Consider the following 14,993-nt stretch of genomic DNA (forward strand, 5'->3'; position numbering starts at 1 on the left):
CTAGTGGTATCTAGTGGTCCTACCAGACCTACTGTCTAGTGGTATCTAGTGGTCCTACCAGACCTACTGTCTAGTGGTATCTAGTGGTCCTACCAGAACTACTGTCTAGTGGTATCTAGTGGTCCTACCAGACCTACTGTCTAGTGGTATTTAGTGGTCCTACCAGACCTACTGTCTAGTGGTATCTAGTGGTCCTACCAGACCTACTGTCTAGTGGTATCTAGTGGTCCTACCAGAACTACTATCTAGTGGTATCTAGTGGTCCTACCAGAACTACTATCTAGAGGTATCTAGTGGTCCTACCAGAACTACTATCTAGTAGCATCTAGTGGTCCTACCAGACCTACTGTCTAGTGGTATCTAGTGGTCCTACCAGATCTACTGTCTAGCGGTATCTAGTGGTATCTAGTGGTCCTATCAGACCTACTGTCTAGTGGTATCTAGTGGTCCTACCAGACCTACTGTCTAGTGGTATCTAGTGGTCCTACCAGACCTACTGTCTAGAGGTATCTAGTGGTATCTAGTGGTCCTACCAGACCTACTGTCTAGCGGTATCTAGCGGTATCTAGTGGTCCTATCAGACCTACTGTCTAGTGGTATCTAGTGGTATCTAGTGGTCCTACCAGACCTACTGTCTAGCGGTATCTAGTGGTATCTAGTGGTCCTACCAGAACTACTGTCTAGTGGTATCTAGTGGTCCTACCAGACCTACTGTCTAGTGGTATCTAGTGGTCCTACCAGACCTACTGTCTAGTGGTATCTAGTGGTCCTACCAGACCTACTGTCTAGTGGTATCTAGTGGTCCTATCAGACTAGTGGTTGTAGACCTATCAGACTAGTGGTTGTAGACCTACCAGACTAGTGGTTGTAGACCTACCAGACTAGTGGTTGTAGACCTACCAGACTAGTGGCTGTAGACCTACCAGACTAGTGGTTGTAGACCTACCAGACTAGTGGTTGTAGACCTACCAGACTAGTGGTTGTAGACCTACCAGACTAGTGGTTGTAGACCTACCAGACTAGTGGTTGTAGACCTACCAGACTAGTGGTTGTAGACCTACCAGACTAGTGGTTGTAGACCTACCAGACTAGTGGTTGTAGACCTACCAGACTAGTGGTTGTAGACCTACCAGACTTGTTAGCCTCCAGGAAGGCCTTGTTTATGTCCTCATTGGTGGTGTTGGCGTCACCGTACTGCTGCTGCCATTGGTCCACCTGCTCTTTGATAGGGGCCAGGGTATCCACTACCTTCGCTGCTGTACTGTTGGCCTCCTCCGCTGCAGCCTTCGCCCCCTCTATAACCTTAGCCGTTTCCTCTGGAGGACAATATGTACAGGTATGGGTCGGAGGGAGGCAGTATTGGACTGGGTTTAAGTAACATTTGTTTGTTTTGTACTTGTATACGTTGAGGACCTGTTCTTACGACGATGGTCTGGAACGTGTGTGTGTGTGTGTATGTGTGTCTGTGTGACCTTTACCTCTGCTGAAGTTGAGGTTACTCTGCACCATCTCAAGGTCTTTCAGTAGAGTCTTGTGTTTCTGCTTGGCCTCATCCAGACGAGTCATGGCATCCAGGAGACGAGGCTTCAGATCTGACAGGAGAAAGACAATAATAAGATATTAAATAAAATAACGTTTTCATCAAACGACAAGCATTCACCCCCAGGGGTTTGTTACCTTCATTCCCAGTTTTCCCAGGAATCCTAGTTTCCTCCCTGTTAAATCCCTCCTGATTTCAATTTGGGGCGAAAGTCTCCAGAATTTTCTAACCCCTCTATTCATCACCGAAACCAATTTCTATTCATCTGAGGTGGGAGGAAACACTACTTGTTGCATCAGTACCATTATTCAGCTCCTGTTGCAGCGTGACAGCTTCCCGTAGCAGTTCAGAACTGTGATTCCTCAGACCGTCAGCTACCTGGCCCAGGTCCTGACCCATCACATTCTGCACAAATCAACAACGACTGCATCAACACCACAACAAAAACATACTGTATGTTAGTTTCCTACAGGCCCATTATGGCAACGTTAAGGTGTCACACATGTCCAACGCAGTATAGTGTACTGCTGTTTCTGTGAGTCTCAAGAGTGTCCTCACACATGTCCAACGCAGTATAGTGTACTGCTGTTTCTGTGAGTCTCAAGAGTGTCCTCACACATGTCCAACGCAGTATAGTGTACTGCTGTTTCTGTGAGTCTCAAGAGTGTCCTCACACATGTAGGAAATAAGTTCACGTGTGTGTTGTCCGTACCTCCGGAGCGTCCACAGCAGCTTGGTTGGCAGCAATCTCAGCGTCTCTGACTCCGGCGATGATGTCGGAGTACGCTCGGGACGCGTTCACCGCTCGCTGGATGAAACCGTCCTTGTTGGTGTTGGAGATCACACTGCAACACAGAGGAGAAAAAACGTGTGAAGTCGAGGTCAGATCAATAAACCAATCAATAAACCAATCAACCAACGTATCAACCATCCATCCCCCCCCCAAAAAGCAACCAATCAATAAATCAATCAACCAACGTATCAACCATCCCCCCCCCAAAAAGCAACCAATCAATAAATCAATCAACCTACGTATCAACCATCCACCCCCCCCCCAAAAAGCAACCAATCAATAAATCAATCAACCAACGTATCAACCCCCCCCCCCCAAAAAGCAACCAATCAATCAACTAATCAATATCCACCCCCCCCCCCCCAAAAAAGCAACCAATCAATCAATCAATCAATCAATATCCACCCCCCCCCCAAAAAGCAACCAATCAATCAATCAATCAATCAATATCCATCCATCAACCCCCCAAAAAATCTATAAAAAAATCCATCAATTGATGAATCCACCAACTCCTCACCTGGAGAGGTTCCTGGCCAGCTCAGTGAGTAGTTCAGCATGTTCCTCTGCTGCCTCCACCAGGGGTATCTTACTGAGGGTGGGGGCAAATGTCTGCACCTTTTCAGCCAGGGGCATCCTGGCACCATCCAACTGGGCGGCCAATCGCTCATACTCCTGGAGAGGAGGGGGGTGGGGTGGGGTGGGGGGGGTTAAAGGAGGCAGGAGATTTGAGATTAAAAAGGTGTTCCTAATGTTTAGTATACTCAGGGTACACAGTCAATCAAATCAATCAATCAAATGTATTTATGAAGCCCTTCTTACATCAGCTGATGTCACAAAGTGCTGTACAGAAACCCAGGCTAAAACCCCAAACAGCAAGCAATGCAGGTGTAGAAGCACGGTGGCAAGGGAAAAACTCCCTAGAAAGGCCGGGATTCTAGGAAGAAACCTAGAGAGGAACCAGGCTATGAAGGGTGGCCAGGTGGTACCAGTACAGAGTCCATGTGAAGGGGTACGAGGTCAATAACATGGCTTTATACACGGGGTACCAGTACAGAGTCCATGTGCAGGGGTACGAGGTCAATAACATGGCTTTATACACGGGGTACCAGTACAGAGTCGATGTGTAGGGGTACGAGGTAATTGAGGTATATATGTACATATAACTAGGAATAAAGTAACTAGGCAACAGCATAGATAATAGACAGTAACAGCAGTATACTGTAGGCAGGGGTAAAGGATAGATAATAGACAGTAACAGCAGTATACTGTAGGTAGGGGTAAAGGATAGATAATAGACAGTAACAGCAGTATACTTTAGGTAGGGGTAAAGGATAGATAATAGACAGTAACAGCAGTATACTGTAGGTAGGGGTAAAGGATAGATAATAGACAGTAACAGCAGTATACTGTAGGTAGGGGTAAAGGATAGATAATAGACAGTAACAGCAGTATACTGTAGGTAGGGGTAAAGGATAGATAATAGACAGTAACAGCAGTATACTGTAGGTAGGGGTAAAGGATAGATAATAGACAGTAACAGCAGTATACTGTAGGTAGGGATACAGGATAGATAATAGACAGTAACAGCAGTATACTGTAGGTAGGGGTAAAGGATAGATAATAGACAGTAACAGCAGTATACTGTAGGTAGGGGTAAAGGATAGATAATAGACAGTAACAGCAGTATACTGTAGGTAGGGGTAAAGGATAGATAATAGACAGTAGCAGCAGTATACTGTAGGTAGGGGTAAAGGATAGATAATAGACAGTAGCAGCAGTATACTGTAGGTAGGGGTAAAGGATAGATAATAGACAGTAACAGCAGTATACTGTAGGTAGGGGTAAAGTAACTAGACAACAGGATAGATAATAGACAGTAACAGCAGTATACTGTAGGTAGGGGTAAAGGATAGATAATAGACAGTAACAGCAGTATACTGTAGGTAGGGGTAAAGTAACTAGACAACAGGATAGATAATAGACAGTAACAGCAGTATACTGTAGGTAGGGGTAAAGTGACTAGACAACAGGATAGATAGTAAACAGTAACAGCAGGGAATGTGATGAGTCAAAAGAGTTAGTGCCAAAAGGGGTCAATGCAGATAGTTTGGGTAGTTAGTGGTTAACTATTTAACTAAGTCATTAATCAGTTTGATGGTTTGGGGGTAGAAGCTGTTCAGGGTCCTGTTGGTTCCCAGACTTGGTGCTCCGGTACCGCTTGCCGTGCGGTAGCAGAGAGAAACAGTCTATGACTTTAGGTGGCTGGAATCTTTTTACATCAGGGTTTTACTGTACAATGTTTGACTTCTAATCAGACTGCTTGAGTTCTGCTTGGAGATTTTCCAGGGACTGTCTCATCCAGGGACAGTCTCATCCAGGGACTGTCTCATTTAGGGACTGTCTCATTTAGGGACTGTCTCATTTAGGGACTGTCTCATCCGGGGACTGTCTCATTCAGAGACTGTCTCATTCGGGGACTGTCTCATTCGGGGACTGTGTCATCCGGGGACTGTCTCATTCGGGGACTGTCTCATCCGGGGACTGTCTCATCCAGGGACTGTCTCATCCAGGGACTGTCTCATCCAGGGACTGTCTCATCCAGGGACTGTCTCATCCGGGGACTGTCTCATCCAGGGACTGTCTCATCCAGGGACTGTCTCATTCAGGGACTGTCTCATCCAGGGACTGTCTCATCCAGGGACTGTCTCATTCAGGGACTGTCTCATCCAGGGACTGTCTCATCCAGGGACTGTCTCATCCAGGGACTGTCTCATCCAGGGACTGTCTCATCCAGGGACTGTCTCATCCAGGGACTGTCTCATCCAGGGACGGTCTCATTCAGGGACTGTCTCATCCAGGGACTGTCTCATCCAGGGACGGTCTCATTTTGTTTCGACTGTTTCTGACATAATGGTTTTTCAAAACTGTGTTTTTTTTTTCAAAACTGTGTTTGAATCCCTTTGGATAGTTACAGCCGTAGTGTTCACACCGATACGGTCCTGATGAGGGTGAGATGTGAGGGACTCCTGTATCTTTAAAACTCTGTGAGGGTTGAGGCTCACCTCCTTGGAGTCGTGCAGCATAGATAACATGTCGTTGACGGTTGCCACATCGTCCTCCGCCATCTGCAGGAGATCCTCCACTACTTTGTGCTTCCCGTTCAGTTCATCCACCTTTTGCTGAGAAGAGAAACAACAGTGATGAGTTCAAACTCTGCAGGTCAAAGAGAGTTGAATATGTACACAAAAAAAGATGTCTGATTATGATCAACACTCATACTGCTTTCCTCTGTGTGTGTGTGTGTGTGTGTGTGTGTGTGTGTGTGTGTGTGTGACTATATCTCTGTCTGTGTTACCTGACATTCCTCCAGCCTCTTCTCATTAACAGCGTTCGTATCGGAGGCGAGGGCCGTGTTGTTAACTGCCTGGTTCAGAGCGTCCCTCAGGTCCATCAGCTGGTCATGGAACTTCTCCAGACGCTCCCTGATGTTCTTCACCAAGCCCTCGTTGTCCACCACACGACTCACCAGCTGATCTTTCACCTTCGCCAGCACTAGAGGGAGAGAAACACACGTTTAGCAATAATGACCAGAAGGTTGTGAATACGACGCAGTAACAGCAAGATGTATCAGATGTGCACATGGACCACAGCTCCTTCAGATGTGACTCAGCGAAATAGTACTTCCTGGTTCTGGGCTAGGTTGAAGATAATAGAGGTTAAAAAGAGGATTGTAATAAATACCTAAGAATTCTAAACCAAACGGACCAGCGATGCTAATTGGAAATGGCGTTGGTCTCATGAATCTGTTCATTTTCAAAAGCTTCCTCATGTAATTATTAGGTTGTCCTAACCCAGGTATCTTCTAGCTAGAGGTTCTGGGTAGGAACACTCAATATGACCAGCTGCCCATCAGAGATCTTTGACTTGAATGTAGATTTCCACTCTAGTAATACTATTTCTATAGTTTAACTCACGTTTCTCAGCCTCGGACATCTCTGTGTGTCTGTCTCTCTGTCTCTCTCTCTGTCTCTCTCTCTCTCTCTCTCTCTCTCTCTCTCTCTCTCTCTGTTTCTCTCTCTCTCTCTCTCTCTGTCTCTTTGTCTCTCTCTCTCTGCCTCTCTCTCTCTCTCTCTCTCTCTCTCTCTCTCTCTCTCTCTCTCTCTCTCTCTCTCTCTCTCTCTCTCTCTCTCTCTCTCTCTCTCTCTCTCTCTCTCTCTCTCTCTCTCTCTCTCTCTCTCTCTCTCTCTCTCTCTCTCTGTCTCTGTCTCTCTGTCTCTCTGTCTCTCTCTGTCTCTCTCTCTCTGTCAGTCTCTCTGTCTCTCTGTCTCTCTCTCGGCGCTACTCACATTTCTTAGCCTCGGACATCTCTCTGTCTGCTATCTCCTTCTGTCCGACACAGCTCTTGAATCTCATCTCTCTCAGCATGGCCTCCACCTGCTTCATCTTCTCAAGCAAGTTGTCCTCTTCCTGCTCCACCTGCGTCTCATTCAGACCCGTACGGTTCTCCTGCAGCATTAGGTCTGGATAGGCAGAGAGAGAGAGAGAGAAAACACCAACTTACAAATTCTGTTACGTGACAGCCTTATTCTAAAATGTATTAAATTGTTTTTTTCCTCCCTCATTATTATTTATTTCTTTTTAGTTAACCATTATTTATCATTATTTATCTACACACAAAGCAAAAACTGTCGAAATGTTTGCTAATTTATTAACTATAAAAACGGAAATATCACATTTACATAAGTATTCAAACCCTTTATTCAGTACTTTGCTGAAGCACCTTTAGCAGCGATTACAGCCTCAAGTCTTCTTGTGTATTTTTTATTTTATTTATTTAACAGGTGGCCAGCTCTAGGAAGTTTTGGTGGTTCCAAACGTCTTCCGTTTAAGAATGATGGAGGCCACTGTGTTCTTGTGGACCTTCAATGCTGCAGACATTTTTTGGTACCCTTCTCCAGATCTGTGCCTCGACACAATCCTGTCTCGGAGATCTACGGACAACAGCCATGACCTCATGGCTTGGTTTTTGCTCTGACATGCACTGTCAACTTTGGGACCTTATATAAACAGGTGTGTGCCTTTCCAAATCATGTCCAATCAATTGAATGTACCACAGGTGGACTCCAATCCAGTTGTAGAAACATCTCAAGGATGATCAATGGAAACAGGATGCACCCTGAGCTCAATTTAGAGTCTCATAGCAAAGGTTCTGAATACTTATGTAAATAAGGTTTTTATTTTTATTTTTTATTTTTAACACATTTGCATGAAGTTCTAAAAACCTGTTTTTACTTTGTCATTATGGGGTATTGTGATGTCATTATGGGGTATTGTGATGTCATTATGGGGTATTGTGATGTCATTATGGGGTATTGTGATGTCATTATGGGGTATTGTGATGTCATTATGGGGTATTGCGATGTCATTATGGGGTATTGTGACGTCATTATGGGGTATTGTGATGTCATGATGGGGTATTGCGATGTCATTATGGGACTGTAATGTAACAAAATGTTAGTCAAGGGGTCTGAATACTTTCAGAAGGCAGTGTAAAAAAAGTGTGTGGACACCCATTCAAATGAGGGGATTTGGCTATTTCAGCCACCCCTGCTGCTGACAGGTGTATAAAATCGAGCACACAGCCATGCAATCTCCACAGACAAACATTGGCAGTAGAATGGCCGTACTGAGGAGCTCAGTGACTTTCAACGTGGCACCGTCATAGGATGCCACCTTTCCAACAAGTCAGTTCATCAAATTTCTGCCCAGACAGAGCTGCCCCGGTCAACTGTAAGTTCTGTTATTGTGAAGTAGAAACATCTAGGAGCAACAACGGCTCAACTGGGAAGTGGTAGGCCACACAAGCTCACAGAACGGGACCACCAAATACTGAAGTGCGTAGCGTGTAGAATTTGTCTGTCCTCGGTTGCAACACTCACTACCGAGTTCCAAACTGTCTCTAGAAGTAACGTCAGCACAAGAACTGTTCATCGGGAGCTTCATGAAATGGGTTTCCCTGGTCGAGCAGCCGCACACAAGCCTAAGATCACCATGCGCAATGTCAAGCGTTGGCTGGAGTGGCGTAAAGTTCACCGCCATTGGACTCTGGAGCAGCGGAAACGCCGTCTCTGGAGTGATGAATCACGCTTCACCATCTGGCAGTCTGACGGACAAATCTGGGTTTGGCGGATGCCAGGAGAACGCTATCTGCCCCAATGCATAGTGCCAACTGTAAAGTTTGGTGGAGGAGGAATAATGGTTCGGTTCGGGCCCCTTAGTTCCAGTGAAGGGAAATCTTAAATGCTACAGCATACAATGACATTCTAGACGATTCTGTGCTTCCAACTTTGTGGCAACAGTTTGGGGAAGGACCTTTCCTGTTTCAGCATGACAATGTCCCCGTGCACAAAACTAGGTCCATACAGATATGGTTTGTCCAGGTGGGTGTGGAAGAACTTGAGTGGCCTGCACAGAGCCCTGAACTCAACCCCATCGAACACCTTTAGGATGAATTGAAACGCCGACTGCGAGCCAGGCCTAATCACCCAACATCAGTGTCCGACCTCACCAATGCTCTTGTGGCTGAATGGAAGCAGCAATGTTCCACAATCTAGTGGAAAGCCTTCCCAGAAGAGTGGAGGCTGTTATAGCGGCAAAGGGGGGAAACCAACTCCATAATAATGCCCATGATTTTGGAATGAGATGTTGGACGAGCAGGTGTCCACATACTTTAAAATCAGAGTTTTATATTTTGATGGATATATTTTAATCCAACAAAATGAGGGATGAACTCTTAACGAATAATCTTCACTGACAACATCAACTCAGATTGAAAGTTTCCCCCCATAAAGATTTCTCAGCTTACCTTCCACCTCTCCTACTATGTTCTCCATGTGTGAGAGCAGATCCTGGGCTCTCTGATAGGTGTTGCTGCTGCTATTCTCCAGACTGTCTGCTTGTTCTGCTACCGCCACCACCTGGTGGGAGGACAACATTACATCAGTACACCTGTCATTCATTTTTACCATCGATTCTTGTTGGGATACGCAACTGCATAAAGTACAATAAGCTGATGTTAGAGTAATGGCAAGTAGATACACATATGTATGTATTTGAACATTTGAAACGGTTATGAATTGAAATAATAAATATTTTTGTGAATAAAGGAAAGGATAATGGACGTTTTTTTAAAAAGGCAAATGAGAAGAATAAAAAGTAGATCGAGAGAGAAGGGTGGGCCGAGACGGTCATGGTCTCTGAGTAACTGATTAAATAATAACAGAGAAGGGGTGGACAGAGAGATGCTCGTCACAGATCTTCATCACCTTATCTTCCAGGCCGCGGATGTCTGAGTCGATGGTCATGATCTCCTCCTCCAACATGTCCGCTCTGTTCCTGCTCTCATCCAGAGTACTGTTGTAGTTCTCTATGGCATTCTGGGAAACAGAGTCAATCTCAGTCAACAGATATTGAACGAGTGTTTTTCGAATCAAATCAAATTTTATTTGTCACATGCGCCCGAAATACAACAAGTGTAGACCTTACCGTGAAATGCTTCCTTACAAGTCCTTAACCCACAATGCAGTTCAAGAAAGACAAACATATTGTGTATGTGCATTTACTGTGTATTTGTGTGTGTGTGTGTGTGTGTGTGTGTGTGTGTGTGTGTGTGTGTGTGTGTGTGTGTGTGTGTGTGTGTGTGTGTGTGTGTGTGTGTGTGTGTGTGTACTCACAGAGATATTGTCCACGGATCTGCTGAGGTTGTTTAGCTGAGCCCAGGTCATAGAGGAGGCGTTCAGGTTGATCAGCTGATGAGCCACGGAGCCAAAGTTGTCGTTAATTTTGTCCAGATCCTCCAACAGGACAATCACACAGCTGTCACAAGCTGAAAGGACACACATTTAGTCACCTTCATCATAATATTGGAACAGAACCAAGCTACGGTTTGACTCTCTCTTTCTCCTCTCTCCTTCACTCTCTCTTTCTCCCCTTCTACCTCTTCCCCCTCTCCCTTTCCTCGCTTCTCCTTCCCCCATCCTCCCCCTGTCCATCTCCCACTCCCCCTGTCCATCTCTCCCTCCCCCTGTCCATCTCTCCATCCCCCTGTCCATCTCTCCCTCCCCCTGTCCATCTCTCCCTCCCCCTGTCCATCTCTCCATCCCCCTGTCCATCTCTCCCCCTCCCCCTGTCCATCTCTCTCCCTCCCCTGTCCATCTCTCTCCCTCCCCCTGTCCATCTCTCCCTCCCCCTGTCCATCTCTCCCTCCCCCTGTCCATCTCTCCCTCCCCCTGTCCATCTCTCCCTCCCCCTGTCCATCTCTCCATCCCCCTGTCCATCTCTCCCCCTCCCCCTGTCCATCTCTCTCCCTCCCCCTGTCCATCTCTCTCCCTCCCCCTGTCCATCTCCCCCTCCCCCTGTCCATCTCTCTCCCTCCCCCTGTCCATCTCTCCCTCCCCCTGTACATCTCTCTCCCTCCCCCTGTCCATCTCTCCCTCCCCCTGTCCATCTCTCTCCCTCCCTCTGTCCATCTCTCTCCCTCCCCCTGTCCATCTCTCTCCCTCCCCCTGTCCATCTCACCCTGTCTCCATCTCCTTCTCCCCCTGTCCATCTCTCCCTCTCCCCCTGTCCATCTCTCCCACTCCCCCTGTCCATCTCTCCCTCCCCTGTCCATCTCTCTCCCACTCCCCCTGTCCATCTCTCCCTCCCCCTGTCCATCTCTCCCTCCCCCTGTCCATCTCTCTCCCTCCCCCTGTCCATCTCTCCCTCCCCCTGTACATCTCTCTCCCTCCCCCTGTCCATCTCTCCCTCCCCCTGTCCATCTCTCTCCCTCCCTCTGTCCATCTCTCTCCCTCCCCCTGTCCATCTCACCCTGTAACCATCTCCTTCTCCCCCTGTCCATCTCTCTCCCTCCCCCTGTCCATCTCTCCCACTCCCCCTGTCCATCTCTCCCTCCCCCTGTCCATCTCTCCCTCCCCCTGTCCATCTCCCCCTCCCCCTGTCCATCTCCCCCTCCCCCTGTCCATCTCCCACTCCCCCTGTCCATCTCTCTCCCTCTCCCCATGTCCATCTCTCCCTCCCCCTGTCCATCTCTCTCCCACTCCCCATCTCTCCCTCCCCCTGTCCATCTCCCCCTCCCCCTGTCCATCTCCCCCTCCCCCTGTCCATCTCTCCCTCCCCCTGTCCATCTACCCTTCCCCTGTCCATCTCTCCCTCCCCCTGTCCATCTCTCTCCCACTCCCCATCTCTCCCTCCCCCTGTCCATCTCCCCCTCCCCCTGTCCATCTCCCCCTCCCCCTGTCCATCTCTCCCTCCCACTCCCCATCTCCCCCTCCCCCTGTCCATCTCCCCCTCCCCCTGTCCATCTCTCCCTGTCTCCATCTCCATCTCCCCCTCCCCATGTCTCATCTACCCTTCCCCTGTCCATCTCTCCCTCCCCCTGTCCATCTCTCTCCCTCCCCCTGTCCATCTCCCTCTCCCCCTGTCCATCTCTCTCTCCCCCTGTCCATCTCTCCCTCCCTCTGTCCATCTCTCCCTTCCCCTGTCCATCTCTCTCCCTCCCCCTGTCCATCTCTCCCTCCCCCTGTCCATCTCCCTCTCCCCCTGTCCATCTCTCTCTCCCCCTGTCCATCTCTCTCTCCCCCTGTCCATCTCTCCCTCCCTCTGTCCATCTCCTCCCTCCCCCTGTCCAATCTCTCTCCCTCCCCCTGTCCATCTCTCCCTCCCCCTGTCCATCTCTCTCCCTCCCCCTGTCCATCTCTCCCTCCCCCTGTCCATCTACTCTCTCCCCCTGTCCATCTCTCTCTCCCCCTGTCCATCTCTCTCTCCCCCTGTCTATCTCTCTCTCCCCCTGTCCATCTCTCCCTCCCTCTGTCCATCTCTCCCTCCCCCTGTCCATCTCTCTCCCTCCCCCTGTCCATCTCTCCCTCCCCCTGTCCATCTACTCTCTCCCCCTGTCCATCTCTCTCTCCCCCTGTCCATCTCTCTCTCCCCCTGTCCATCTCTCCCTCCCTCTGTCCATCTCTCCCTCCCCCTGTCCATCTACCCTTCCCCTGTCCATCTCTCTCCCTCCCCCTGTCCATCTCTCCCTCCCCCTGTCCATCTCTCTCCCTCCCCCTGTCCATCTCTCTCTCCCCCTGTCCATCTCTCCCTCCCCCTGTCCATCTCTCCCTTCCCCTGTCCATCTCTCCCACTCCCCCTGTCCACCCCCCCCCCTGTCCATCTCTCCCTGTCTCCATCTCCTTCTCCCCCTCCCAATCTCTCTCCCTCCCCCTGTCCATCTCTCCCTCCCCCTGTCCATCTCTCTCCCTCCCCCTGTCCATCTATCTCCCTCCCCCTGTCCATCTCTCCCTGTCTCCATCTCCTTCTCCCCCTGTCCATCTCTCCCACTCCCCCTGTCCATCTCTCCCTCCCCCCGTCCATCTCTCCCTCCCCCTGTCCATCTCTCCCTCCCCCTGTCCATCTCCCCCTGTCCATCTCTCCCACTCCCCCTGTCCATCTCTCCCTCCCCCTGTCCATCTCTCCCTCCCCCTGTCCATCTCTCCCTCCCCCTGTCCATCTCTCCCTGTCTCCATCTCCTTCTCCCCTCCCCCTGTCCATCTCTCCCTCCCCCTGTCCATCTCTCCCTGTCTCCATCTCCATCTCCTTCTCCCCTCCCCCTGTCCATTTCTCCCTCCCCCTGTCCATCTCTCCCTCCCCCTGTCCATCTCTCCCTGTCTCCATCTCCTCCTCCCCTCCCCCTGTCCATCTCTCCCTCCCCCTGTCCATCTCTCCCTCCCCCTGTCCATCTCTCCCTCCCCCTGTCCATCTCTCCCTCCCCCTGTCCATCTCTCCCTGTCTCCATCTCCTTCTCCCCTTCCCCTGTCCATCTCTCCCTCCCCCTGTCCATCTCTCCCTCTCCCTGTCCATCTCTCCCTCCCCCTCTCAAATAAAATCAAAGTAAAGAAAGGTCAACACAACAGCAGATATGGATTCATTAACAGCATTACTTACGTTCACAGGTCATATCATGTCCGTGTTGTACAGGAACACTGTATCTATGGGAACAGCTGTCACACTGTTTGCCGGTTAGGCCTTCTCCACAGTGACACTCCCCTGTTCGAGGGTCACAGCGCCCATGCTTACACTCACACTCTGAAGAGAATGGAAGACACACGAAAACACACACACACACACACACACACACACACACACACACACACACACACACACACACACACACACACACACACACACACACACACACACACACACACACACACACACACACAGTGTCAAGCCTAGTCCACATCTTGCATATACTCCAACTTCCAACTTCTATCTGGAACCAAAAAGGGCTCTATCTGGAACCAAAAAGGGTTCTATCTGAAACCAAAAAGAGTTCTATCTGGAACCAAAAAGAGTTCTATCTGGAACCAAAAAGAGTTCTATCTGGAACTAAAAAGGGTTCTATCTGGAACTAAAAAGAGTTCTATCTGGAACCAAAAAGGGCTCTATCTGGAACTAAAAAGAGTTTTATCTGGAACCGAAAAGGGCTCTATCTGGAACTGAAAAGAGTTCTATCTGGAACCGAAAAGGGCTCTATCTGGAACTGAAAAGAGTTCTATCTGGAACTAAAAAGAGTTCTATCTGGAACTAAAAAGAGTTATCTCTGGAACTAAAAAGAGTTCTATCTGGAACTAAAAAGAGTTCTATCTGGAACCAAAAAGGGTTCTATCTGGAACCAAAAAGAGTTCTATCTGGAACCGAAAAGGGCTCTATCTGGAACTGAAAAGAGTTCTATCTGGAACCGAAAAGGGCTCTATCTGGAACTGAAAAGAGTTCTATCTGGAACTAAAAAGAGTTCTATCTGGAACTAAAAAGAGTTCTCTCTGGAACTAAAAAGAGTTCTATCTGGAACTAAAAAGAGTTCTATCTGGAACCAAAAAGGGTTCTATCTGGAACCAAAAAGAGTTCTATCTGGAACCAAAAAGGGCTCTATCTGGAACCAAAAAGAGTTCTATCTGGAACCAAAAAGAGTTCTATCTGGAACCAAAAAGAGTTCTATCTGGAACTAAAAAGAGTTCTATCTGGAACTAAAAAGAGTTCTATCTGGAACTAAAAAGGGTTCTATCTGGAACTAAAAAGAGTTCTATCTGGAACTAAAAAGAGTTCTATCTGGAACCAAAAAGGGCTCTATCTGGAACCAAAAAGAGTTCTATCTGGAACCAAAAAGGGTTCTATCTGGAACTAAAAAGAGTTCTATCTGGAACTAAAAAGAGTTCTATCTGGAACCAAAAAGAGTTCTATCTGGAACTAAAAAGAGTTCTATCTGAAACCAAAAAGGGCTCTATCTGGAACTAAAAAGAGTTCTATCTGGAACCGAAAAGGTCTCTATCTGGAACTGAAAAGAGTTCTATCTGGAACTAAAAAGAGTTCTATCTGGAACTGAAAAGAGTTCTATCTGGAACTAAAAAGAGTTCTATCTGGAACCAAAAAGGGCTCTATCTGGAACTAAAAAGGGCTCTATCTGGAACTAAAAAGAGTTCTATCTGGAACCGAAAAGGGCTCTATCTGGAACCGAAAAGAGTTCTATCTGGAACTAAAAAGAGTTCTATCTAGAACCGAAAAGGGCTCTATCTGGAACTAAAAAGAGTTCTATCTGGAACTAAAAAGAGTTCTATC

At 48.1% G+C, this 14,993-nt stretch overlaps 1 protein-coding gene across 1 annotated transcript in view; it reads right to left on the minus strand.

Annotated features, from left to right (window-relative positions):
* Positions 1–14,993, minus strand: part of LOC139541897 (laminin subunit alpha-5-like) — a 211,983-nt gene that overhangs the window by 34,495 nt on the left and 162,495 nt on the right. Inside the window, exons 45-56 of the mRNA XM_071346780.1 lie at positions 13,323–13,545; positions 10,067–10,218; positions 9,659–9,769; positions 9,199–9,310; positions 6,680–6,853; positions 5,689–5,885; positions 5,396–5,512; positions 2,851–3,005; positions 2,253–2,385; positions 1,843–1,945; positions 1,479–1,592; positions 1,131–1,316 (exon numbers count right to left, since the gene is read on the minus strand). Of these exons, the coding sequence (XP_071202881.1) occupies positions 1,131–1,316; positions 1,479–1,592; positions 1,843–1,945; positions 2,253–2,385; positions 2,851–3,005; positions 5,396–5,512; positions 5,689–5,885; positions 6,680–6,853; positions 9,199–9,310; positions 9,659–9,769; positions 10,067–10,218; positions 13,323–13,545 (1,777 nt within the window). The remainder of the gene's footprint in view (positions 1–1,130; positions 1,317–1,478; positions 1,593–1,842; positions 1,946–2,252; positions 2,386–2,850; positions 3,006–5,395; positions 5,513–5,688; positions 5,886–6,679; positions 6,854–9,198; positions 9,311–9,658; positions 9,770–10,066; positions 10,219–13,322; positions 13,546–14,993) is intronic.

Source organism: Salvelinus alpinus, chromosome 17, assembly GCF_045679555.1.
Source record: "Salvelinus alpinus chromosome 17, SLU_Salpinus.1, whole genome shotgun sequence".
In the NCBI taxonomy this organism is placed as follows: Eukaryota; Metazoa; Chordata; class Actinopteri; order Salmoniformes; family Salmonidae; genus Salvelinus; species Salvelinus alpinus.